The following is a 25,293-nucleotide window of genomic DNA, read 5'->3' on the forward strand; positions in this document are numbered from 1 at the left end:
AGACTTCTGTTGGCTCCCTTCGGAATTCGAAATATTACCGAACGGCGAAACAAAGATTAGGTCTTACATCGACAATATGTCTTTGCCGGAGCAGAAGGAATTGTTTTATCCTCTCGTTGAAGAGGTCTTTTCACGGTTCGTTCCCTTATTCAACCTCGCTTTAGCAGACCTGAATGAAAGGATACACCATCACAAGAGAGTTGGCGAACCGGATGTTTTGGGTGAAGACGATATCCACGATCACGGTGTCCTTTCATTCGAGAAGCACAGCGAGCGATGGCAGAAGATACTCGAGGACTTTTCAAATGGTAGGGATATTTCAGTGGGACGAAGAACTTGATGCAGAGGGAGCTTGCCTTCCGACGCACAGTTTATGTACCACCATTCGTGGACGAATATTCTCATACGAACTGGGATTCGCTCTACGATATGAGAACCGGGTGGGATAATGCAGTTCGGAACCTAGGAAGCGTTAAAACGAAGGTATGCAGTGAGCGTTTCCCCCGCTCGAGAATTCGAATATACATCGTTTCCTAGATGGGTCGGGCGATTGCTTTTCCAAACATTTTCCAACATCAAGTACAGCTGTCTGGTCTGGTGGACCCTACGGTATCGTAAGATTTTAGTCTTCTTCCTCTGTGACCCAGGGGCGCCAGCGAGTGAGGTATGTTTGATTCAAATTGTGATATAATACTATCTGGAATTCAAACTCTAGAATACAGCTCTTTGTGGTTATCGATACTAAGAAGCTTATTCGTGCGTGAGTTTTAGATGCCGAGTACCAAAATAGCAGCCCCCCAACAGCCGGTATTCGGAAAGGATTTTGAGGACACACTTGGAGGACGCCAACCCGGAAGCCTTCCTGAAGAAGTGTTCTCGATCGCGAAAAGTTTACCACTGCCTGTGAGTTTAGATGAAGCTAAACGATACAGAGAAACTTTGATGGACGAGCGCGAGGCTTTTAATGACCTTGTCCGGGGGAGCGAGTCCAGCTTGTAGGCTTCCCCAACTGAGTCCCGCTTCTTAAGGCACAATATTAACCTATGAGCACAGATGCGAGCATTGATCCTCTAAAACAAAGCAGAGGGATTTCTACTAAATGCGAGTCTACAGGAGCGGGTTTGACCGTGTATGAAATATATATTCACAATATTATATTTATTATTCACAATTAAGGAAAACGTGGCTATGTACAATGGTATTATATCCTTAATGTAGGCGTACAATTTACGGCAAGCACTGGGAATAGTAGGCGTTAGAAACCGTGCAAGTTCCCGATGCGCATGTCGTTGGACCTGTCCATCCGATACCCCCGCATTGTCCGTAAAGAGGAGCCCCGGAGCTAGAGCCGGTGGTTTGGGCAGTGGTTCGGGCAGTAGTGGTGGAGGCGGTGGTTGTGGCTGGGGTGGTAGTTCGGGAAGTGGTGGTGGTGGTGCGGAGAGTGGTACCGGCGCTGGTGGTCGGTTGGGTACCGCCGCAAGTGAATGGGCGGGGACCGGGGATGACGTAGGTCGAAAGTGGTGGGTAGTAGCTGGTAAGAATATGTTAATACATGTTACCCCGCAGAGGCATGGGGATACAACTTACATGTTGACAGAGATACCGGGGTCGGTTCCAGCATAAGCACCTGGGAAGTTGACGGTTGGTGGGCTGGAAGAACCTCCTCCGATGATGTTGATCTGAGCGCAGCTCAGATAGAATTGGGCACCTGGGTAGGTGGCGGCACCGTGCAAGGCGAGGAGTTCACCACGGAGAAGGTAGTTTCCTGGTGGGATACAGGTTGGGATCTTGAAGTCGACAAAGCCCTTGTTGGCATAGAACTTGTCGACAGCCCAGGTGTTTGTGGCGACATCGAGACCGTCTTCGTAGATCTTGAACCACTTGAGACCGGTGACAGTCTGGGTCAAAGCATTGTCGACCTTGGCGAGGTAGACCATGATGGGTCCCTTGTGGGAGGGGTCAACGGGGTCAGACAAATCACTCGGGTCTGGTCCGTTTCCGCCATGATGCCATTCCATAGTCAACGTAGCACCGGATGGGACGTCGATAATGTCAGCCGGTGGTGGCGACTTCATGGGATTTGGGTCACCATTGCAAATGATGCCGTTGGTGAGGACATCGGTAATAGGGCCGTTGTAACTACATTCGATTGTCAGTTAGGGGTCCATCGACCGAGCCTGTGAATATCAAGAATCAACTTACGTTGGGACACGGATACCCTTATCTTGACCAACAGCGACGCCGTTAACCCAGAGTTGCTGGAAGATGGTGTGAGCGGAGGCACTGCCTGCAAGGGCGATGGCAGCCGCGACTTTGCTGAAGGCAACCATTCTGTAGAAGGTTAAAATTAACTACGCACTGCGTGTTATATGAATGATATATACAGAAGACTATGAGATGGCTTTCCCAGGAAGGCGCGAGCTGCTTGAGAGAGAAAGGACCGTGGTGAAGGCAGGAAGGCCGCCGTTATATATTCATTCTGGTGTCGTAGACCCACAAATATGATCGCGTAGTCCTCAAGGGAGTTCTCTCGTAATGGCCCCTCGGATTCATATCGTCCGGCACTGTGGAGGTATGAGCGCTAGGATATTGTAACAATCCATCGGGATCGCAGCAGCTAGCATCCTGCTTGGAGTTTACAGTTTGAGGTGCCGCGAGATCCATCTATCTGCTGGGTTTACTTTTCCAGCGTATCGAATTCATAGAGGCGGCTTACTGACAAGCAGTACGCAAGCCAATTTTCTAGGCTAGGTTTTGCAGTGTATCTGACTGGTCCGTGAATCATGCTGGTTACATATCATATGTTAGCTATAACGCTTCATTTAGAAAACGTGGAGATGAACTACTCCGTACCTAGTAAGTAACTGACAGCGGCCCTCCTGCCGGCTGCGACCCCTAAATTTCGATCCTCGTGATGTTTTTGTAACAAGCATGGGAGCCGTTCGCAATGGAAGGCATTAGAAGGGAATGATATCCTTGAAGCCTGTCGCAGAGAACCCCGCGACCAAGGGCCAAGCCAAACAGCCTTGGGCCCACAATCGTGCATCAGGACGTCGGTTAGTCCTCCCAACGGGCCGGTTTCCGACCATCTTGCTTGTGGACCTCCGCTAATTTTGGTTCTATCAAGAAACTTCAAGATTCATTATGTCTTGTCCCGCCTTGACTGGAAACAAATTTACAGTGGTGCAGCGCAAAGCGAAGGCACGGCATCTAAAGGGGCTGGAGGAAACAAGAGGACGTGCACTTTTTCTTCGTAAAATCTGGCTATTGTTGCATTTTTTTGCCGTTACCATGGTTCTGCGTTGGGTAAATGGTGGGTATTCCTGGTTTTGGAATATCGGATTACCCATTCCATGGCCAAGAACCCAAGCGCGCCTGGGAACAAAAGAATGCAGAGTTGGGAATTCGATGGGATCCTTGGTTTATGCTAGGTCTTGTTTTATGTTGATTGTGCCGCCTGGTCTAGAGAATCCAGCCATAACTCCAACTACAACCGTTTCCGGAAATCGAGTCGTATACGCACCTTTTATCAGATGTATCACCTGGCTTTCTGCATTGTAAGACTACAAAAGTTCATCTCAACATTTCGCCGCTATGCACATATGCATACGCAATAGATAAGAGAAGGGACCTTGCCTACTCTCCACTACAAGGTTGTTGAGGAGGAAGAATCGACTTGTGCTCCGAGGATTCTCCTTGCTTCTACGCTCAGCCCCCATTAAAAGACCAGCTGATAGCCTCTGTGCGTATCGCCCCAGATTCATTCGGATAATCTGGAGTACTTCGGATTATTTAATATATTTCCGGCGCATGCCGAGATCCCAAGATCCAGGCTTGATATCGCCAAGTTCCCTTGTGCCCATCAAAAACCTAACAAGGATAAATATTCGGCTTGGACTCAGTCGAGGGGCACGTTTTAAGAGTTCTAGGTCAATCTTCGGATCCTAAATATTTCATATGAGGATAGCGAGATAAGTTTTATATTGGCAGACAGGAAAAGCTAAGGGGCCATTATACGGAAAGACACAGTCAAAAATTGCCAAAGTTAAGTTTCACGTGTACATACTCTGTCTGCGAAGATGTTTCTAGACCTAAGGTATCAATCACTTGCTGTCTATATTAGTCTATATATTTGACTGACAGCACTCTATTTTGGCTCCATCACCATACATATGAGGTATTTATCGAATTTCTTAGGAATTCTTGGGTTCTTGATTTTCTTCTCTATATGAGGCAACAAAGCCTTTGAATTACTAAACACCACATCCGCTCTTTTAAAAGATTTATAAATTTACCGTTGACCCCTGTACCTGTTTGCTTATACAGAGCTCCCTATCAAATTCACAGGGAGGAGGGATATATTCAGCCTTGGTTGCTCAGGAGCCTTTCCCTCTGTAATATAGTGTACAACATTCTAATATCCTTACGCCAGGTGCATAAGAACGGCCCAGGCCTAGGTGTACCCACGGTCTACAATGTAAAGTTAATATATATACCCTCGGGTTAGCGTCTTGTAAATCGAATGTACTAGCTGGCTTCGTATACCAGCTTCGACGAAGCTTCCACTTTGGCCTTCCGGACATAGGAATTCTATTAGACTTATAGAATAAAGTGCACGGTACCCGCAACTTAGTTACACTTGAGAGTGAATCTTGGAGTAGAGTTACTGTATAGGTACGTGATAACTAATCACTGAGACGCGAGCGAGGGAATTATACATAACGAGTCGCACCATTTCTAGTTTATATAACGTCTATGGACTTAGCTAATTCACCTGATCCTCGGGGTATCGATACCGGGTTTGTGGGCCGTCGACAACCGTCCTGATCATAACGTTTATTAACCACCAGAATGTCCTATGAACTGTACTCTGGGTTGCGTCGTTCCCAGACCCGTCAGGCTCTGAGCTTTTGGGGTGAATTTCACCCACCAAGGTCCAACAACACACAACTATACAAAATACAACGTTGCAACCCCCTTCTTCCCGAGACTTGCAACCTCCCGCAGCTTGCGACAGGGCGATAACACAAGTGCGGAACGTAGAGGCGAAAGCAGACCGCATTTCAACTCGCATCGTAATGATAATCAAGTGGAAATTTAATACCGCGTAATGCTAACCTTCGGAGCTTCTCCTCCTAATAACATTCAATTTAACCCTCAATCATAGGCTGCGTTATTTAACCGGATCATCCAGATTCTGGAAACTGATCCACTGTTTGATATTCGCTGATAGATCCATAAGTTTTAATATCTCCTGTTCACTTTCTTTACGAAGATTCTGAAATCTTCGATCAAGGCCTTCTACTTTCAAATAGTTACACAACCAAGCGAAGCCGCATTGTTATCGAATTTCAAGGGTTCAGTTTGATTCACGATGGAGTTTCCTTGACAGAAGCTGCCTGTGGCGGGTATATTATGGACATAACGCCTAGGGAGACCAGTGTCCGCGGAAGCCCAAGCAGTGGTTTTAAAAGTTGTAGATGAGACCTCGGCTGTCATGTAGAAGTTAATCGATTATTATAGATGTTATTATTGGGGTGGTGGCTGTAACGGAATGTGTGATGTTAAAGCCGGTATACTACAAACTGCTGGCTTTTTTCTGAACTGAGGTCAATATAAACTTTTTGGTGTTGAAGTTTGTGTCTGATGACATAGGCTTCATGATCTAATTAAAGTAATTCTTTCCTATAATAGAAATATATATATATATCTGAACCGTATGGACCACTCACCTCCCTATGAGCCACAAACGTGCCGAAGCAGAACATACCGTATACATATACCGATATTTGCAAGCACCAATCGATATAATACTGAACGTAATAACCGTGTGTCTAGACATGGAAAAGGAAGAGAGCTGTCCCTAAAGGAAAATTTCTATATCATTCCCTTCTCACAGACAGGGTATACATAGTCTACGTACTAGTCAGTAAACGTGAACTTACCGGATATCTTGTTCAGTATGTTGCTTTAGCTCTCCGGGTTTTTGAAAACCAACATCAACCACCAATATAAAACCTACTTAGTATAAAATTCGGAAAAAGCAGCCACAATCTACCCTGCTCCGGAAGCATCTGGAAATCTGGAAGAACAGGCATGAGTAACCAATATATCGCTTCGACGTTTCAGTCTGCAATGCTGCTTGGCGAAGGGTCGATTGGTCGTGTTGTGCCACAGTGGTGTTTTGTGTTGCCGGTCGAAACGCAACGCTGAAGATTCGCCTTGCCGCGGATTCAAGCCATCCTCCCTTACCAAACAACTTCATACCCATCAACCAACCTACCACCAACCATCCAAACCATCGCACCTCATCAACGGCGCCACTCGCTCTCATCAATCCAATATCATCCCGGAAACATCATCTAGAATAATACGCTCTTTGAAGCGGCTCCTCTCGAGAATCCCAGGACCCCCAGAAATCCCTCTGGCAACACCGACGCAGACACTAAAGAACGCCTACCGAACGATTTCATCGCCGCGTGAGCGCGACTGAAACGGTCGGCAGGAAATCTTCGTTTGAAAGCCCCCAACGGATAGCAGCGCGGCAACTATGCCAGCTGCAATCGAAATCAACGGCCATGGCAGTCATGACGGTAATCCATCGAATACGGGAATCGTTAACGGAAACGGGAAGGGACGCGAGGGTCTTTCGGCAATGGGGACCCCTCAGAGGATGGATGGCTCGCCGATGACCGACGAGGATCCAAGCACTGCGCTTGTAAACCTCTCCCTAGACGAGGCCCCGCCGCTACCCCATATCACATTTGGTTTCCAATCACTGGGGAAGATAATCGACCGAACCGTACAATCTTCCTACGGTAAACTGCTGGAACTCGTAGACAGCTTGCAGGAAGGCAACGATATAGCCCGACGAAAGAGATTAATGAAGTATGTCTCCGACACGCGGCAACAGTTCATCAAAGTACTGGTCCTGGCACAATGGGCGGGTAAAAACGCCGATGTGAGCAAGGTTATCGACCTTAAAGTTTGGATGGACACGCAAAGGGTAAACTTTGAAAAAGTGGTCTGGGAGGTAGTAGAGGCTCAAAGGGCTATGGTACATGCGAAGATTCCAAACCCGGATCTGGCGACTGCCGTCAGGACTCTTTCGACTGGAGATCCACCCCGCACATCTGCTCGGGAATACTATGTTCCGCCTAAGCCATTGACATCGAAAGAGATCCTTAAGACATTCCAAAACATCAACACCCTCCTCCATATCCGCTTTAACCTCCACGACATACCGCCCGTCTATTTCAACCAATATGAGATCAGCTCGGGCCGAGTTACGTTTACATCGCCGCACGAATTCGAGCTGGATATGTCGATAGCAGACGAAGATCATACTTCGCAGCTGTACTTCATTGACCTTCGCCTCATCTTCAAACCAGCTCTCAAAGCTTTGCCTATGGATAGATTACGCGGAGAGCTCGAGGTTAGGGGCAACGAAATTTTGAAGAATAAGGGACTGGTTGGGATATACGACTTTCTCCACGACTTTGTCATGACGCACAAGATCGCGATACTTCGAAGACAGTTTCTAGAGATGGTACAAGGGAAATGGTCCGATACTCTCTACATCAATATGATCAAACGGACGCTTGTAGTTCAGTATTGGTTAGGGAAACCAGGTGCCAAAAACTGGATTGAAATCGGTATTCGGAAAGGTAGCCCTGACCAGGGAGTATCAAGCTCGCTGTCGTTTCGGTGGATGAGAGATGCGAAGGAGGCGTCAATCACGGATATCACATTCGTAGGTTATTCCGTTTGGTGGTTGTGGCTATGTTGATCTCTAATGAATTTGGCTTTAGGACGTCGGAAACCTGTCGGCGGAATCTCTTCTGAAATCGGTGATTGCCAAACATACGGCGTACATTCTCAAGAGTATATATAGACACCTCAACCGTCTACCCAATTTCAGTGTCGACCATCTTAATCTCCAATTGACATCAGACACGTCGAGCTTGTCAAAATTAACTGTTCAGCTCACACCTTCTCGAGACCTGACCGTTATCATTGAACCAATCACTGGACGATTCGCTCTACAGCGCCCATCTCATATGGTGATAAGGGGGGAGAACGGCATGAATCAACTGGCGGATGCAGCAAACAAAGCCCACGAGACCATCAGCAAAATCAGATTCATGACCATGCAAGAAGAAATCGAATTGAGAGCGAAAAGCATGGGTTGGGAGATTCTGAAAATGCTAAATCCCAGGATAAGCGACCTCAAGAAGTTTTTCGGGTCTGCTACTATGTATATAATGTATATGCGGAAGAAGTCCTGGTCCGACAACTGGATATTGGCTATCTCTTTGGGGGTGACTGGTGATTTCTGGTGGATCGTCGAGATGTAAGTTTCACAAACCACGCTAAAGTTGGACGCCTCTAACTTGTAATTTTCAGAAACGAAGCTACACGGGGCGGTTGGACAATAAACGATGCGCAAAGGTTACCGATTTCTGGAAACCAGCAGGTGACATATCAATTTCTTGAGAATCTCGAAAGGATGGTGGCATCATTCATCACATTATACACCAACACTCGCAAGTTGAGTGCGGAGGGTATCGACTACCGTCTCATACCGACGAATAATACTGGGGCGGCGATCATGATACCCACACTCAACATTAATTTCAAGGCTCTGACTAAATCAGATTGGGGGGCTAATAACCTACGAATGAGTTTGCATGACCTCGATCGAAAAGGAAACATAACAGTATTGGTGGAAGGAAGAATGAAGACACCCATGACTCGCTTGCATTCCGCAGACCTCTCGGCTGCCAAGTCCGACGTTGCATTCCATCCTCGTTCTGGAACATTCATTATGCAGTTTGTCGTATCAGTTGGGTCCATTGTCACGGACGCTATCAGCGAGCGGCTCCACAGGATTGAGCGACTCATCGGATTTATCACGACGGTGCAGAAATACAAGTTGACAGCGAAGACGGTAACTCTGGGCAAGATTGGGTTTATCTACAATAAGAAACCGGAACTCTCAGCAGAGGTTACTTTTGACGGCGAGCATGAGATGGAGCTTGTTTTCGATACTCCGACCACGAATCCTCACCGCCGTATCAGCAGTTTCCTACGTACCCTGCTGAACCAGCGAGGTCTAACCGCAGTCGTTGGTACACTCTGCCTTACTCTCCCCTTGCTAGCGGCGCTCGACATGATTGAGGACAATTCCCCTGAGGATGAAGTTTTCGTCCTAGCACGATCTTCAGAGTGGTATCGCATCGAGTACCTCAAAAAGAATTTCGTCATAGACATCAAATTACGGACTCGCCGAGATTCAGTTTGGTGGTTCATCCATGACCCAATGCTTCGGAGTCAACTTCAGGAGACGAGCCATCATGACGCGGTGCAACGGCTGAGGCATATTTGGATGTTATCGGGCTCTCAATTCGAGGGATTGAAGAACGGGCTTGTGGCGAACAAGGATGCGGTTGGGAAGATACTATGGAAGATACATACCACTATCATGTCGCCTGAGCTGCCTGAAGGTAGTGAAGCGGCGGTGATTGATGAATGAGGATGACATCCGTGTTTTATTTGCTTGTGGATTACCCGACTTCCACGTGCTAAGGGGCGAAAGGAAATAGTATCAACGTTTATTAACGTCGGGCTTTCATTCCTTTTTCTTTTTTATTTTCTTTTGCATTATATTATGATCTCGTAGCGAAACAGGCAGCAAGGCGTTCCGGAATATGACAATATGGAGGCGAAGCAGAATCTTCATTCTACAAAACTTTTTTTATACATATCACTCCCTCTTTCTATCCTTCTGCTAAGGTCTAGCCTTTTTGCTACCTTGTTTCCCACAAAAGCTTAGTCACACATATCCGCCCCCACTTCTATGATCCTAAAATCGAGTAATACAAATCTATAATGCACGGCGGAGTTAAAGAAGCTTTCTAGAAGTTATTCGGCGAGTTACCTTGGTCTTATAAGCCAAAAGGGGGTGGGTTTTTAGATTGAAAATAGCTCACAGACCAACCGGCAAGACCCCGTAAATTCGAAAAGAAGAAAAACGTGTACTAGGCAGTGTAAAATATTTTTCTGTTTCAAAAATGGCATTGAGAATCAGGGATATCGTGGGATCTATTGAAGCCCGACTGGGACCTTGCGAGGCAGATGCCGGTCTCTTTCTCCCACTCTCTGTTAAGTGGGGAGCTATCGGTTAGCTAACTAGTTGCTCTATCCCGTTGGGGGCAGTTTTCGAGAATATTGGTTACCAATATTATATGGGAAAACTTGGTTTCGTTCGCATGGCAAGGATCGTGAGTGTGCGAGTGTGAAGCTGTTCGGCTACCCGCAGTACCGGGTAGCTTGCATTGTTGAGTGACCGATGGACGGGACAGGACAGGATCCGATATTACATGGCATGGATTCACGAGATGCTTGTATACTGGGTACCCATTTATCATTCGTTGCATCGTACATAGTATCATGATGTTGTACCGCAGTTGATTGAGCCACTCAGTACTAGTTTTGAAACGCGCAAGACAGGGACGTCCACCGACCCATTAGAAGGTCGCTTGCTTTGCTCCAGCGCTCCCTTCATGCAAAAGCACAAACACCCTTTGGATCTTTTCTGTTTCCTGTTGCTTTAGCGCCTCCTCGCTAATGCATGATGTATACTGTATCACGCACGCTTGATACTCGAACGGGTAAAGAGGTGGAGAAGCAGCACAGAAAAAAGCTTTGGCCCGGTTAAGCTGCAGGCTTTTTGGAGGGGCAACTGTGTCTGTAGGCAAGTACGGTACAGTACAGTATGACCTCCGCACCCTGGCGATAGCTTGGGATGTCACTTGATCAGGAATTCGATGGGACATGGGTGGGGTGAGGTTTGGAGCTCTAATTCGGTTGGGTGATTCGATTCGAATGTCACTTTGGATGAGGGGAGAGGTTTAAAGCCGGCGTTTATGTATGAGTGACGAATAACCGTCAGCCCCACGTAAGAGAATATAAATCTCTACATTATTACAAGTACTCTCCAAAGGAAAAGAGAGAGGAATGTAAGAGCCTTTTCCCCAAATGTTTTTCAGAGTTAAACCCCCATGCATGGCCCAACGTTTTTTCAGTTGTCAAACCCTGCTTTCGTACTTTTGTGATGCGGTACGCAACATGACCTTCTCTTCTTTCTTACTACGGGGTGTTCGGAGGAGAAGGAGAAGAGGGACAAGAAGGATGGAGGGGTGGAATGTAGTGCATGTGTACCCGTATTTTAATATATAGATCTTTCTATTGTGGACCATGGCCCTGCTCGCCTTTTTACCCATGGCGACTGCACCTTCATATGCGCCAATGCACAGAAGAACATCAGGCAAGGTAAGGTACGGTACATGACATCGACACTACTGCAAGACATTCGTGCTCATCCGGTTCTTCAATTTTAGTCGAACTGGGGGGATGTATATCACTTTTAGACTGGGGGCTCCTAGACCGGTGTGTGTAGGTTCGACAGGGTAATACAGAATCATGGGGGAAGTGGCAGCGGGAAATTTTCTGCTTGGGGCAGTAGTATGTGTGTGTGCGAAAGGGTATGTGGTTTAAGGTTGTGCAAGAAAAAGGCGCATCGCTCTTGCCTCTTCTTGCTTCTATGTACTGCATGGTATGGCACCCCCTTGCGCGGTCATCGGTCGTAGAAGAGGTAATGATGGATGACCTTTTGGGTATATTGCATGTGGATGGTATTTTATATCCCAGGTTGAGGGTTCCGGAGTTTTCTCGAGTGGAAAGCCTTCCATATCAGAAAGGTCGGAAAGATAGTGGGCTATCTTTTTGAGCGGGAGGGGAAGGCCTTCGGATTTTATACCGCACGCTCGCATGCACTTCTTTTTTTATTTATAAACTACAAACCGAGCATCTGATATCAAAAATATATAACTTTTGCATACCTTATATCCATCATGGCGCGACAAGCTTGAGCACGCAGCTCGGGATGTGCCATTCGGGCTAGTCCAAGTAGTTCCAGTTAATTTTAAGAAATCCGGTGCATGCGTCTCGCGCGCGGGCTACGGACTATTTTCTCAATTTTCAACAATTCGATCGAAGGGAAGAAGCTTGTTAGTCTGCCCGTTCCCCGAAACAGAGGCGTCCCATCCGATTCGACACACCATCTTCTTTTTTAAAAAAAAAGTATCTCAAAGGGAGGTGGGGAGAAAATAATAAGTAATAATAATAATAAGAAGAATCAAGACTCCACTGTGTTCTGAATACGAAAAAAAAAAAAAAAAAAAAAGACTGTTTAACTTCCACTCTCACCACACCCTCCGAGAGCCCCCCGTTGGTGGTCGGGCTTTTGCCTAGAGATTATTGTTGAGGTTCGAGGGATAAAGCCGGGACTCGGAAGAACGAACGAAAGAAAGAAAGGACGACAGAGAGGAATTATCTCCCGGTGCCTTCCCCGCAAGGTCAAGGTCAAGCGACGGTCGAACTTGGTTACCTAAAGCCCATTATCACGAGCAGGTGAGTCCATTCACAAACATCAAGAGAGAAATAGAAAAGAAATAACCAAAAGGCTTTGTGGAGATGTCCTGGATAGCGTCCGATATAATATCACGATATCACACATACTTACGAGTACCGGTACATGTACGTATACATGTTCAAACATTACTGCACTGCGTCCCTGTAATGTAGATGTAATGTAATGTACGTTTGTACCTGGCCTTTATATGGAACCCAAATGTGAGTATAAACGCAATCCTAACTTCCTTGTTGGCCTTTCCTTGTAAGAAGTACTTGCCTTGCACTTGTCAGAGGATTTATCTCGCGAATCGAATGCAAAATGCAAAACCGACGTCAAAGCGCCGAAGAACGAGCTCGAGAATATGAAAAAGAAATATCCACCCTCACGTACTAGTATACTCCATGTATATTACATACTTCACGAGGATGCATGCAAGTATAATACAGTGTGTTAATTCTTTCTTTTTCCTTAACCATTCTCAGTCAAGCCAAAGCCCAAAAGTTAGAGAGGAATACCCGCGCTACTTCTGGTAGCCTTTCCAAGAGCTCACAGCCGCCGCCCTTCGAAGTCTCTTGCATCGCACATTTCGAAGTCCACACTTCATCCACATACGTACGTTGACGTTGACTGCTGCGCGTCCTTGGAGGTACAGTTCTCGCACCCCCCATCCCCAGACACTAACCTGGATAGCTGGAGAGGTTTGTCGTCAACCTGCGACTCTCGCGATTCTGCTTTTCCGGGGGCTTGCCGGTTGTCTCGTACCTGCGTTCCACTCCTCAAAGATCGATCAAGGTTAAGGCCTCCTCCTGGCCAGAACCATACCACCCCCAACGGCTTTTGGATCGATCGAATATCAGGGCTTCCAATTCCTGCCTTGGATCTTGTTCTTGATCTCGTTCTCGTTTCTGTTCTTTTCCAAAAAGTTCCTTCATGCAAGCTCCTTCGTGCCCGTCACCTCGTTCCTCCCCCTTGCTCTTCGTTCATTCGCCAGAAGCTGCCCTTTATTCCCTCCACACTTTGTCTGCCGCATTGCTATTGGGCCTCTTCTTCTATTCAGGCTTCCTCTGCTCACAATTTTCTTGCTCCTATTAGTGGCATCGCCGTCGAATAGAATCCGCTGCATTGGTATCCCGGCCTCTCCATCGTTAAACCAGACGTTTTTTTATTTTTTATTTTATTTTCTCAACCCATGTCGTGCAACATATAGCGACATATACGCCTATCCCCAGGTCTTTTTTTCGATAGCTGTTATACATTCGACTACTCCACAAAACTCGCCTGTTAGATCTCCATATTTTACCTACACGCCATCCTGAGTCCCTGCTCGCACTGTTGCATCTGTCATCTTCAAAGCTTCTCCAACACGTCCGAAGGAGCTGTCTTCTCCAGCTTCGATATCATTAGAATTATCTCTAGCTTCCCATCTGGACTTCTCCCGGTCATTTCTGGCGCGCCTACCTTCCCCGTGACCTCATACCTCACTCCTGGCTTCCCAAGTTTCTGGACTTCCAGCTGCCAGGGACGCTACCTTTACCTAGGTGCATTCGCGGGACATTATATCCTCCGGTGACTGCGATCTACATTCCACTGCCTAGCCTGTCTACCCTAAGTTTAAACTGCAGAGGTCGCATTCGACATATCCCTCAAATTTCCAATCCGAACCGCTGATCCATCCCACCCGGAACACCTCTTTTGAACTACCGCAGGAGCTACCTACCACCAAGGAACCGCATTTTAGAGAAGCCTTCCTCCGGGACCACATCTTTTGATATTTACCTCCTACTCTGTTTTCTCTCTCATTCTCTCCCTTTCTCCGTACTCCACAACAATCCTCCGAAGACACCTAGTTACTTAAACCCTGGAATCGTCCCCCCCCCCTTCACGCGCATATTATCTGCATAGATCCTAGATACACAGCCCGGCTACCCGCTTTTCCCGGACACAGCGTTTAAAGGAACCCAGACCTGTCAAAAAAAAAAAAGTGTCACCTCCAACTCTAGACGTCCGACAGCTTTAGTCTCGAGGAAACATACAACATCTTAAAAAAAAACAAAGACGAAACAAAAAATAGTTATCCCTGGAAAATCTGCACCTCATTTAGACGGCAACCTGGATTGCTCTTTCTTCTTTGCCTCTCGCCTGGAATACATTGCCTCTTTGGATCACCAATAGGGACTTCAGGAGCAGGGCCGTCGATTGCCCTTTGTACTACCGACGACTGGGGCTCACGAGATTCCCTTCCTACTCGCTTCAGCGGTTCGTGGAACTTGAAAGATACCAGAACTATAATCGCACGAGGGTCCTAAGGGACGCTGATCACCGAAAGACCTTTTTTTTATTATAAGGATCCTTTTACCTAAAGAAAAATAACAATCTACAACGACGGAACCTGGAGGCTTTCTGTTTTACTTTTAACCTCGACTTTCGAATCAATCCATCCTTGAAACTATATCACAGCTTATCATCTTGTTTGCTACAGCTCCACCATTCGGAAGCATACTATTTTTCACAATATCGCCTATCTGGCATAATTCCGGAAACTTTACTCAAAAAAACACATCATAATTGGGACAATCTCGGGAAAAGGAAAACATAACTCTGTTGGTCGAGGAGAATTTGCGTCCGTGGTTGCGGTTCTCTGTCACGCTCTCACACTCTTCAACTCCGTCATTGACGTCCTCTCTCTGCCGTCCGGTTTGACGACGCATCAATAATCATGGCTGGATTTTTCAGACGAATATACGATTGGCTACTTAGCTTGTTTTGGTACGATTGCCCCTCCACTTACCACGGGAAGGGAGGAAGAGGGTATGAGCGAGTCAAGACAATGTTTTTGCTGACTTGCAGCGTTTAGGGCTACGGAGATGGATATCACGATGATTGGCTTACAGAATGCAGGCAAGACATCTCTGTTGAGGGTTCTTTCGGTAAGCTTGTTCATTGGATTTAGTACTAGAGGAATGCTGGATGCTAATGCGGGATTTATGGTTTAGGGAGGCGAATTTACTACCGAGTATGGCAGTCCTATGCTTCGCTCTCATTTTTCCCTTCCGTCGATAGGTGACTAATCTTGATGATGTAGCTCTATCCCTACTGTCGGTTTTAACATGAAGAGGGTACAGAAAGGCCACGTTACACTCAAATGGTGAGTTGGCCGCTCCGATCCCGTTTACGGGGCTCGTTGCTGACGTTTCGATGTAGCTGGGATTTGGGCGGACAACCTAGGTTCAGAGCTATGTGGGAGCGATATTGCCGCGGCGCCAATGCAATTGTGTAAGTTGACGCTTAATCCCGTTGAATTTCAAAGATCCTATCGTCTAACGCCGCATATTTTTCAGCTTCATCGTCGACTCTGCAGATATCGCCGCCCTCCCGATCGCCCGAGAAGAACTCCACACACTCCTCCTAAAACCGATCCTGGAAGGCATCCCCCTCCTGGTCCTAGGAAACAAGTCGGACCTGCCGGATAAGTTGGGCGTCGATGACCTCATCGACGAGCTCGATCTACGAGAAATCAAGCACCGAGAGGTATCTTGCTACAGCATCAGCGCCAAAGAAGAGACGAATCTCGACGCGGTGTTGCAATGGCTGATTAACAAGGCGAAGAAATGATGACCGCCTCGTTCGAAAAATATTTTTCTATTTTTCTTCCTTTCTCTCGTTGAAGAATATCGGTTCTCCTACTCTCCTCGCGGATTCGAATTTAGCCCGCGGCCGGATTTCCTTGCTCATGCCCCTCCCACAAATAACCAATTGATGACTTGATGTGTCCCGGGATTTTTACGAAGCCTTTTTCTTTACATTCTTCTGCCATCTTTTTTTTTTTTCTTTCCGTCAAGCTTGCTAATTTCTAGTTTCTAATACCCGAGCGTGCACTATCGTTTTATTTTATCTTTTCCTCCATATATCCGAAGTTTCAGCTATTTGTTACTACCGTTCTTCTCCTCTGCTATATTATTATCGCGGTTTTTTGTTTCAAATTCTAACGATTGACAAAAAGAATGGAAGAGAGACAAATTTTACAAAAAAAAAGAAGCAGCGAGTTTTTAGTTTTTTTTTAGATTCGATATGGGATGCATCACATCACACCCATTGGTTTGGTGAAACAACTTTTTCTAAATCTTTTTTTTTTATCATTTGCGAATGCTTTTCTGATGCTTTCTTTCCTTGTTTGGTTCATTAGACGGTATTCTTTCATTAGTGAGCGGCGAGAGCACTGCGGGTTTGTCTTTTTTAATCTTCTTCATTTCCCCGCCTTGTCTTCTTTTTTGACATTCTATTTTGACGGGGATAACTTTTACTTATACTTGTAGTCGCTACGGTTTTTAGGGAATAAGGAGGGGGGTTGGTAATTTTTTTTTCGAGCGGGCGGGTCATTTTACTCCATATCTTTTATTGATTGATACTTTGTTTTACTGATCGCTTGCTTGCTTGCCATATTTACTCGGCACCCGACGGCTGCTTCGAATTCTCTTATATCCGGTCATAGCGTAATTCTCAAGCTTCGCTTTGGGATTTCCGTGTTAGTAGTCTTCTGCTTTCTTTTCTTCCCCCCGCCTCTCGACTCTGCGTATCTTCATTGATGTTATTCCTACCCGCATGCGTGGATATTATATTATACGAAATTTATTTATTTTCCATGAGAATCGATTGATAGAAACAAGTGGGTCCGAGGGTACGATATGTATGGATTGGATGGAGAGCTTCCACGTGTGCGCGGGGCACACGTGGGAGGTTAATGTCCTGCCATGCAACTTCATACGGACGTCGAGGTATATTTGAAATCTATCGACGTTTCCAAGCGATATTACGGTAGATTTTATATCACATTGAGTTTCTTTTCAGGATATCAAGTACTTTATCTGAGAAATTTCCAGCTCATAATCATCTATTATTTCGCCAAAGTACTAGCGTCTATGATTAGATCGAGCTAAGGGAAGCTAGTTTGCCTGACGGTCCAGTTTCCATTGATAATCAACTCCAGGTTCCCTCCATCGTGTCAAGTGATGACCCCATACCACTTGCGACCCCGGCCGGCTTTTTCGGCAGTCTGAAACGGGCAATTGGATCGTTCTTGTTCTTTTTCTGTCTCTTCCTTCTTTCCCCCGAATGAATTCTTAGCTGCAAGATGCCATCGAGGATAGCTTTATTTGTACATCTACTGCGGCGACAGATGTTGCAGTGCGAAAAAGCCAAAGGATGTCAAGCTGATGCGAACAAGCGTCATCGCAAGAGAGATGGTGAACTCGATCTCGGTCGGCCTGGCCCTGGTTTCTCCGTCACTTCTGCCAAAAAAAATGTTTCAGCACCGCCTCGGTGAAAGTATAGAATGTCGTATACGAAGCCAAGTAGCCAAGGCCGCGTAGTCGTCGTCATCCCCCAACTCGACAACTGTTGGGTAAAATCGGAAAGTCGGCCGTCGGAGGATACATGAACAGAGCATAGGGATCGTTCCGGCAGGTGGTTAACGTTACTGCGGTGCCACAGTTTAGTTTGAGTCTGAACCGCAGACGGTGTCAGGTCACTCGTCCTTCTTGGTATATCGGAAGCAGGTTTTTCGTTCCCGCCTTTTCGTTCCTCCTCTTTCTTCCCTCCTCTCTTCATCTCTTTCATCGGTATCATAAGAATCAAGAGAGTGAACTTCGAATTGGAAAGGTCGTCGACATCACCGCCCTGATTTGATTCCTTGGCACTCCGATCCAGCAGTTCCCGAGGAATCATCCTCTTTGGATCCGTAAGTTCCCATGCGCCTTATCCGATTCCGAATCACGAGAGGGAGAGAGCGAACGTTCGTTCCAGGCTTGCCAGTGTGGCAGCTGGCAGGGCAGTGCAAACCACGATTCCATAATCATGCAACTGTTTTCAAATATTCCTGGCTTACCTTGCACTTCCGTAAATCCCTTATAACTCCAATCCCTTTCCCTTCTCGTTTGTATAATATACTCCCAAGGGAACCAAAAATCCTTCCCATCTTTTGCTCTAATACGGACTAAAATTTTAAATTTTTTTTAATCGTCATTTCTTTCTAAAAGGTTTCGAGGAATTGGACTGAAAAAGACAAAAGGAAGGTTGTTGCCGCTTCGCACGCATCGATCGACTACCACTCCAAATATCGAACATAAAAAGCTTTTCTCGGTCTTAGGAGGATACACCGACAACATCAAACAGCCATGGTCGTTCTACCCAGAGAAGAAGTGGTTTCGCTTCTAGCCAAGAGAGATTACTAGTACGTTACCCCTGCACCTCCGTAACCTTAATTACACTCATGCTGATACCGATAATTTAGCACCTGCGACTCCTCGGGTTACTGCTACTACTCTCCTTGGTACCACTGGCAACGTTGGGCCGTCCTCGGCGCCCTATTGGGTACGTTCCCATCCATCCCGTCCCAACCCTGCCTTCCATAATAACTGACCGCATCGATCTAGCCTTCTCCGCCATCGTCCTCCTCCTCTGCGCCTGTCTCTCCGCCCGTCGCCGTCGCTCACGTGGTCTCTCACCGTTCTACGGCACCGCGTGGGCCGCTCCACCAGCCTACGATGTCAACAGTATCCCACAACATCACAATCAAAACACAGGTCCGCAATACGGAGGGTACACATATGCTTCGCACCAACAACAACAGCCCCCGTATAACTCCGCTGGAAGTCCGCCGGTTTATTCGCCGCCAAGCAATGCTGGGTATTACGGACAACCCGGGCAACAAAGCGGGACGACGTATACCGGTGGACGGGATTATGAGATGAATAGCTTCGGAGGTGGTTCCGGGCCGTACGTACCGCCGAGGCCGGAGGAGGCGCATAAGCGTTAAAGTGGAGGGGGGTTCGGATCGTTCCGGAATGGAATCGGGATCTTATCGGTCGCTTCTTCATTGTCGTCGCTATTATTCAGCAATCGGGTATGATGGGTCGGTCTCTGGCGGATTATTTCTTTTCTTGTGGCTTTGCTTCATGTTAATGGGTGGCGGATGATACGACTTGCTGTTTTTCCTCTAGTATACGGCTGCTCGTCCAGCTCTTGTTCGTTTACGGATACGGCTTTTTTTTTACATGGAGTTCGTGGTGTTCGTTGTCTTTTTTGTTTCTTGATCAAGATTTTTCTTTTTTGTTTTTATACGATTCCCATGATAAAGAGGCGAAACGAAATGACATCAACCCTCCGAATGCAAGGAATGTTAGCGCGCGCGGGATGTTGGCTCGGAAAGCGATGCCGAATTCTGGAGGAGGGATGTCTTGCGTTCGCGGTGCCGTTCGGGCAGGTGGGCCCCGGAGGTTCGATAGGTTCGCGAAAGGGGAGGTGCGCACCCGAGCATGTACGTACGCATACGCTAGTGGAGAATGCTCACTTCCGCATTGATATTGTTTCTTTCGCTTTTCCTTCCTTTCGCGTGAGGGATTACATGACATGTGCGTGCGGATAACGGCGCATTGAAATCGGCATTCGATTTGATTTACCTTGTTAGCTTTATCCTTTGACCGGTGAAGGCAAGTAGATTTGCATTTCGATTTCTTTGAATTTCGATTCTTTGAATTCTTTGTGATCCACGGATGGTTATTGTGTACATGCGTTGTAATATAAAAATGGAGCTATAACTGGGGGGTGATGAAAAGTCGGAACCGGAAACGACCACGCCGTGGTAATGTTCGAAGGAAATTGAGGTTTAAAAGGAAAACGGTTGCAGATCGTGACGGTTCGTGAGCAGGAAAAGAAAGGAATGTAGATTACAAAGAAAAGACGATGGACCCGGTGTTGAGAAAAAGAAAGGTTGCAACGAAGAAAACAAAATCAGACCCGACGGTACTCCGAGAGAATAAAAAAAAAGACAAATAAATGGTATAATATAATATGTTACAGAAGAAATGAAGAAAAAAAGATCAAAAAAGGGAACGTGTTGCTCTGCTTTGCATGTTTAGAAAGCACCCCATCCCTGCTGATGGCCATGCTGCTGCTGATTATTATTATAAGCGCTATATCCACCATGATCAAAGTCATTGTGATTAAACCCCCCACCGGTATTGTTGTTGTTCGAACGAGAGTCCGCAAGGCGAACGGGCGAATGTCCAAAGTCGTCGTCCATCTGCGCTACGAACCCGCCACTGCTGTTCTGGGGCAGCGGGATCTGCGGCGGCGGTGGGTTATTCGCAGGGTTGAATCCGTTTGCGGTAGCCCCTGATGTGTTGAAACTTGGCGGCGGAGGGGTAGGGGATGTTGGATGGGATGGGAGACCGCCGGTTTGTTGGGCGGTTAGGAGGGCTTGAGGGGGTGGGGTTGGAGTGTAAGCGTGCGTTTCGCCTGAGATCGTAGTACCCGCGAAGGCTTGGTGTTGGAACGGAGGTGGGGGGGAGGTCGTCCCCGTGAATTGTGGTTGTTGAGGTTGGGTGACGCCGGTTTGTTGGTGCCGGTAGGAGGGTTCTGGGGGGTAGATTTCGGCGTTGGCGTAGGGACCTTGGTTTTGGGCGTTTATATGCGGGTTGAAGTCGAAGTCGTCGAGGCCTTGGGTGGCGTTGTAGCGCGGGTTCGTGGTCGGTGGGGGATGGTGGCCGTTGGCATCGTGTGGGATTCCGGGTAGGGGGATTGGGTACGGTTCGGAGGGGGGAATGCGGGGGGACCGCTCGGGGGTTGCGGGCCGAAGGGGTTATTCAGACGCTGGGGACCGAAGGGGTCGAGGTTTTGAGACTGCTGCGGTTGGAAGTTTGGGCGGTAGTCGGCGTTATTGCTGTGAAGGCGGTTATTTGACGGTGGAGGGGTAGACGAAGATGATACATCTTCCAGTTCGATAGTCTCGACTTTAACGGATGCATCTTCTACCTTTTCGTTTTTGGAACCGTTCCACGAGGGCATGACGGGGAGGGCGTCGTTGTCCTTCGGTCCCGTGGTGCCGGATTCGAAGTATGCGTATTGCGGGGCCGGCGTTTGGGTGTTCGGACCGATGGTATTGCTGCTGCTGTATCCGCCGCCCGCCGCAGGTCGCGGTGGCGGGTGCGACATGTACGAAGGTACCGGGTCGTTGAAGAATGTGGATTTGGAACGGTCGGCCTTCTTGCGGCGACCGCGGCAGCAGCATCGGTAGCAGCACCATGCTATGGATATAAAAACGAGGGCGCCGACGACGCAGCCCGCGATCAGAGGGTATTTGCACCAGGATTTTTCCATACATCTTTTTAAGTGTGAATCCGTCAGTCTTGTTTCTTCATATTATATCCGCGGGATGAGAAAACGTACTTGTCCCAGTTTCCTATCGTCTCCGGGAACGTGGCTAGATCCTCTTGGACACCCCTCTTTAGATTTGACTGGCTCATTGCCAGCGAGCCGCTTGGTGCCATTTGTCGTGATCCTCTGTCCCTTTCCGAATGACAATCCCCAAATCTCCTCCTCCGTCGAAAAGAATATGCAATATCGAAAATATGCGTTGTTGCTGTTGTATTTTTGTTCGAAAAGAACCGTCGCGAATCGGAGTCTTCGGAAGAAATTCCCACCACCCAAACGAAGAGTCCGGAATTTCGAAGGGGTTTTTATTTAAACGAGCGTGTTGTAGCTTGATCGTTAAAGAATAAATAATAAAACGTCCGGAAGAATTTATTGAACGAGAGTCAAAACCCTTTTTTAAAAAAAAAGAGTACGATGCCAGAGGCGTAAGGAAAGGAATGTGGTTGGGTTTAATAAGGAGATCATGAGAGGAAAAAGGAAGGAATAGGAGAGTGTCTCTGGTGTTTAAAGGGGCTGGTTGGGTTGGTTTGAAGCTAGCAGCAGGCCCGAGTCAAAATGCAGGAACAAGTAAGATCCAAGGTTCCGTTGCAAGTTACGGTGCAGTTGCCCCGCGGCTGTCACTGCTGCGGTTGGTAGCTAACTGAAAAAGACAATGAAGTGTCCGTCCGTGAGGGTCGATGATGGCATCTGTCTTTTTTTTTTTTTCTTCTTTTGTGAAGAGATTCTCCAACTGAAATGTAGAAGGTGCGGGATGGGGTGATATCTCTTGACGGGGTCAGATATATTACCTTCAATGCCGATCACGGTTGTCCCGCTGGTATTGAATGAACCGGACAGCCGGGGACCCCTTCGAAGAGGTCGGTCACTGAATTCGACGGATTCCAATGCCTACTTGCCACGGGAGCTCTCTTCTGCGTATCTACAATCCGAACGAGATAGAAAGAAAACAAAATATATAATAGAAGGAAACTGAAACCAAAATGCCGTCAGGCAGACGTTGTTGGCCAACCTTCGCTGCGCGAAAGGGGGATTGTGCCTCCTATTGGGCAGAAAAATATCCTGTGCTTGTTGCTGCGGACCCGCAGGTGCCGATGCAATTGCATATCTATTGGGTTTGTCTGTAGCTTCCGACGGGAAAGGTTTCGCGGAAACGATTCATGTTTGCTTGTGTTTTGTGGATTTATATCTGTGAAATGTGAATATATGTGCTTGTTATCACGATCGCGAGCATTGTTTGTCTGCAAGCGTAGGCGTCTAACCTGCAGAATAGCTAACTTGGAACCAACTCGATTTTCGCAATCGACGTAGCATCGTTTATCGTTCCCCGTATCCCCGTACGAACAACAAGCCGGCCTCACGCGCACAGGGCGTTCTGTTTGGCTGTGTCGTGCCGCTTCTAAATCAAGAGCCTTTGGCTAATTTCGAATGTTCGCTGACCGAATTCTACCGCGCAGCCAACCGAAGGAGAAGAGATTACGGTGGCGGGGATTACGTACCTTCCCCACGTGCTTTAAATTAGAGCCAAGATCCGAAAGCTTTTGAGGCCTTTTTTGTGGTGGCTGTCGGTGCTGAATGGTGGCTTTCTTTTGGGAAGTTTCGAAACTCGAAATTTGGAGGTCTGAGATGTTGACGTTTAAGATATTACATGGCAGTGTCGAAAAGATTATCCATAGACGCTCGGAGATATCGATATGGATTTTTTTTTTTTTTTTTCTGATACGGCTACTCAATAGCTGCATGCATGCACGGTCGGACCGTATTTTCATTATCGCAGCTGAGAAGCCACCGGAAGCATGGAATTGTACCGAACCGAGCTGTCAGCTTTCCGTCCAATGTTTCTGTCGCGAGAATCGACGGAGAATACTGTCACCAAATTTTTTTCAAGGGGTTTCGGCCTGGGCTTCTGTCCGGGGCTGGTTGATGCAGGGATACGTCGGTTAGTTTCACCCTTATGCAGCCTTGCATCATTAGGTTCTTGGTATCACAAAAACCACTCTGGATTCCTATCACTGGATTTAATCGGGGTTTCGAAAACCGGTTTTGAAGATTGGATTTCCGGGGATATATATATATGTATATATATATATATGTATATATATATATATATATATATATATATTTTGATTGCATTGCATTATCGAGTTCGGATGTAAAATGCAATGCGTCGGCGGACCGTCGTCACTGGGCTTTTTTTAACAGATTGGTGCGAACCAGCAGCTTCGGAATGACATCGTCGTACATGGTGTATAACGGCGCATCATATCATCCCGGTACTTGGAACCCAATCGGTATCATACGTCGTGCTGTACTTACGTGATGATAAATGTCTATTTTTTGCAAACAAAAAAAAAAAATTATTTTCCAAGAAAAGGTTTTCAGTCAGGGAAGGATTCGACGAGGCTCTGCTATGTACTTGCTTTCGTACGGTACGTCGGCTTCTACTTTGGCAAGTCGGATGAGCCGTGATTCATAAAAGTGTTTTTTGCCCCGCGGAGGAGTTGGGAATTCGAGGTTTTACAATATTTAACTTTGATACCTAGAGTAAAGTCCTAAAGGTATATCTAGCGTGCCGTGGCCGGATGATGTTGCAATTTGCAAAGCTTTCCCGATGCATGAAAAGTCAAGTATACCGGTACTTGACTACTTACTAGCCTACTACCGGCTTACGGAATATAAAGCGAACGGTAGTGAGCTAGCAATCAAACCGGTTGCGTCTTCAGGCCACCTCTCGTGCGATGGACTCGGAATAGTTACGTTAAGTCGGGTCCCGGTGACATATGCGATAGAGGAGGATCCGGATCAGGGCACCGTTGGATGCTACTCGGACGTCCTGAAGCGAGTTACCTCGCATCGGTGCCTACGGCTCTAAAGTATAAATACAAGCGATCTCTTTCTCGGGGATGACTCCGAATTCCTTTCCAGCCTCGTAAGGATTGTTTACACTCATATCGATATATCTACTCGGATAAATACTTGCTCGAGGTCCAGACCTCGATCGAAAAACATCGAATCTACAGATCGAGATAATATATATCAAAAATCGAATCCGAACCCGACCTCGGATACCTCTCAGCACCCTCGAGATGTGTTTAATGTGAGTCACCATTAGCAATGTACCCCGCAGGCGCGTATCAGAAACCCGATTTCATCTCGCGGTCGTCAGAAATCGCAAGGACTGACATTTCAATAACAGCGGCACGACGGAACGCCGCCGGGTTGTCGAATTACCCGTCGCCCGCCGGGTCGTCCACGTCCCTCCGGCACGGCACGAAACCGTCATCGTTGAACGCCCGCGGTCGAGTTATCATACTCACCGTACCAGCCACAGCCATTCCAGACGGGGTTCGAAAGCCAGTGTCGTATTTGCTACACCGAGAGGATCGCATGTCAGTAACAGACGGGGCGGTGCCCCCGTTATCGTTGAGCGAACGTATCGTTAGCCTTGCCGTTGACGGTGGGGCGGGATGCATTCCCTGGTAGTGGATGATATGACGTCATTGATTGTGTAATGGATTGGTCCTTCGTTTGATATCGGTATATTGGATCTTGCGAAGTGGAGTGTTCTAGCCCGCATTTCAGTCTTATCGTTCCCCTTTGCGCTTGCTTTT

The 25,293-nt window shown here is 47.2% G+C and overlaps 7 protein-coding genes across 7 annotated transcripts; 5 read left to right on the plus strand and 2 right to left on the minus strand.

Annotated features, from left to right (window-relative positions):
- Positions 1 to 76: 76 nt before the first annotated feature.
- DFL_002869 (uncharacterized protein) lies at positions 77 to 1,066 on the plus strand (the record flags this gene model as incomplete). The annotated part of the gene is made up of 4 exons (XM_067631718.1): positions 77 to 308; positions 371 to 483; positions 772 to 995; positions 1,054 to 1,066. 4 exons carry the CDS (start codon positions 77 to 79, stop codon positions 1,064 to 1,066), a joined length of 582 nt encoding a protein of 193 aa, XP_067494237.1.
- Positions 1,067 to 1,227: 161 nt separating this feature from the next.
- On the minus strand, positions 1,228 to 2,330 carry DFL_002870 (uncharacterized protein; the record flags this gene model as incomplete). Its single annotated transcript, XM_067631720.1, has 3 exons — positions 1,228 to 1,531; positions 1,588 to 2,139; positions 2,203 to 2,330. 3 exons carry the CDS (start codon positions 2,328 to 2,330, stop codon positions 1,228 to 1,230), a joined length of 984 nt encoding a protein of 327 aa, XP_067494238.1.
- A 4,220-nt stretch (positions 2,331 to 6,550) lies between these two features.
- DFL_002871 (uncharacterized protein) lies at positions 6,551 to 9,535 on the plus strand (the record flags this gene model as incomplete). The annotated part of the gene is made up of 3 exons (XM_067631721.1): positions 6,551 to 7,753; positions 7,812 to 8,353; positions 8,407 to 9,535. The coding sequence occupies 3 exons, from the start codon at positions 6,551 to 6,553 to the stop codon at positions 9,533 to 9,535; spliced, it is 2,874 nt and encodes a 957-aa protein (XP_067494239.1).
- A 5,659-nt stretch (positions 9,536 to 15,194) lies between these two features.
- Positions 15,195 to 16,090, plus strand: DFL_002872 (uncharacterized protein; the record flags this gene model as incomplete). The annotated part of the gene is made up of 6 exons (XM_067631722.1): positions 15,195 to 15,244; positions 15,333 to 15,405; positions 15,472 to 15,491; positions 15,561 to 15,623; positions 15,680 to 15,751; positions 15,817 to 16,090. The coding sequence occupies 6 exons, from the start codon at positions 15,195 to 15,197 to the stop codon at positions 16,088 to 16,090; spliced, it is 552 nt and encodes a 183-aa protein (XP_067494240.1).
- A 2,558-nt stretch (positions 16,091 to 18,648) lies between these two features.
- On the plus strand, positions 18,649 to 19,289 carry DFL_002873 (uncharacterized protein; the record flags this gene model as incomplete). The annotated part of the gene is made up of 3 exons (XM_067631723.1): positions 18,649 to 18,704; positions 18,765 to 18,844; positions 18,907 to 19,289. The coding sequence occupies 3 exons, from the start codon at positions 18,649 to 18,651 to the stop codon at positions 19,287 to 19,289; spliced, it is 519 nt and encodes a 172-aa protein (XP_067494241.1).
- A 1,098-nt stretch (positions 19,290 to 20,387) lies between these two features.
- On the minus strand, positions 20,388 to 21,801 carry DFL_002874 (uncharacterized protein; the record flags this gene model as incomplete). The annotated part of the gene is made up of 3 exons (XM_067631724.1): positions 20,388 to 20,971; positions 21,061 to 21,635; positions 21,701 to 21,801. The coding sequence occupies 3 exons, from the start codon at positions 21,799 to 21,801 to the stop codon at positions 20,388 to 20,390; spliced, it is 1,260 nt and encodes a 419-aa protein (XP_067494242.1).
- Positions 21,802 to 24,768: 2,967 nt separating this feature from the next.
- On the plus strand, positions 24,769 to 25,125 carry DFL_002875 (uncharacterized protein; the record flags this gene model as incomplete). The annotated part of the gene is made up of 2 exons (XM_067631725.1): positions 24,769 to 24,779; positions 24,879 to 25,125. 2 exons carry the CDS (start codon positions 24,769 to 24,771, stop codon positions 25,123 to 25,125), a joined length of 258 nt encoding a protein of 85 aa, XP_067494243.1.
- Positions 25,126 to 25,293: the final 168 nt, after the last annotated feature.

The sequence above is a fragment of the Arthrobotrys flagrans genome, assembly GCF_004000055.1.
Source record: "Arthrobotrys flagrans strain CBS H-5679 chromosome Unknown unitig_3, whole genome shotgun sequence".
Lineage (NCBI taxonomy): Eukaryota > Fungi > Ascomycota > Orbiliomycetes > Orbiliales > Orbiliaceae > Arthrobotrys > Arthrobotrys flagrans.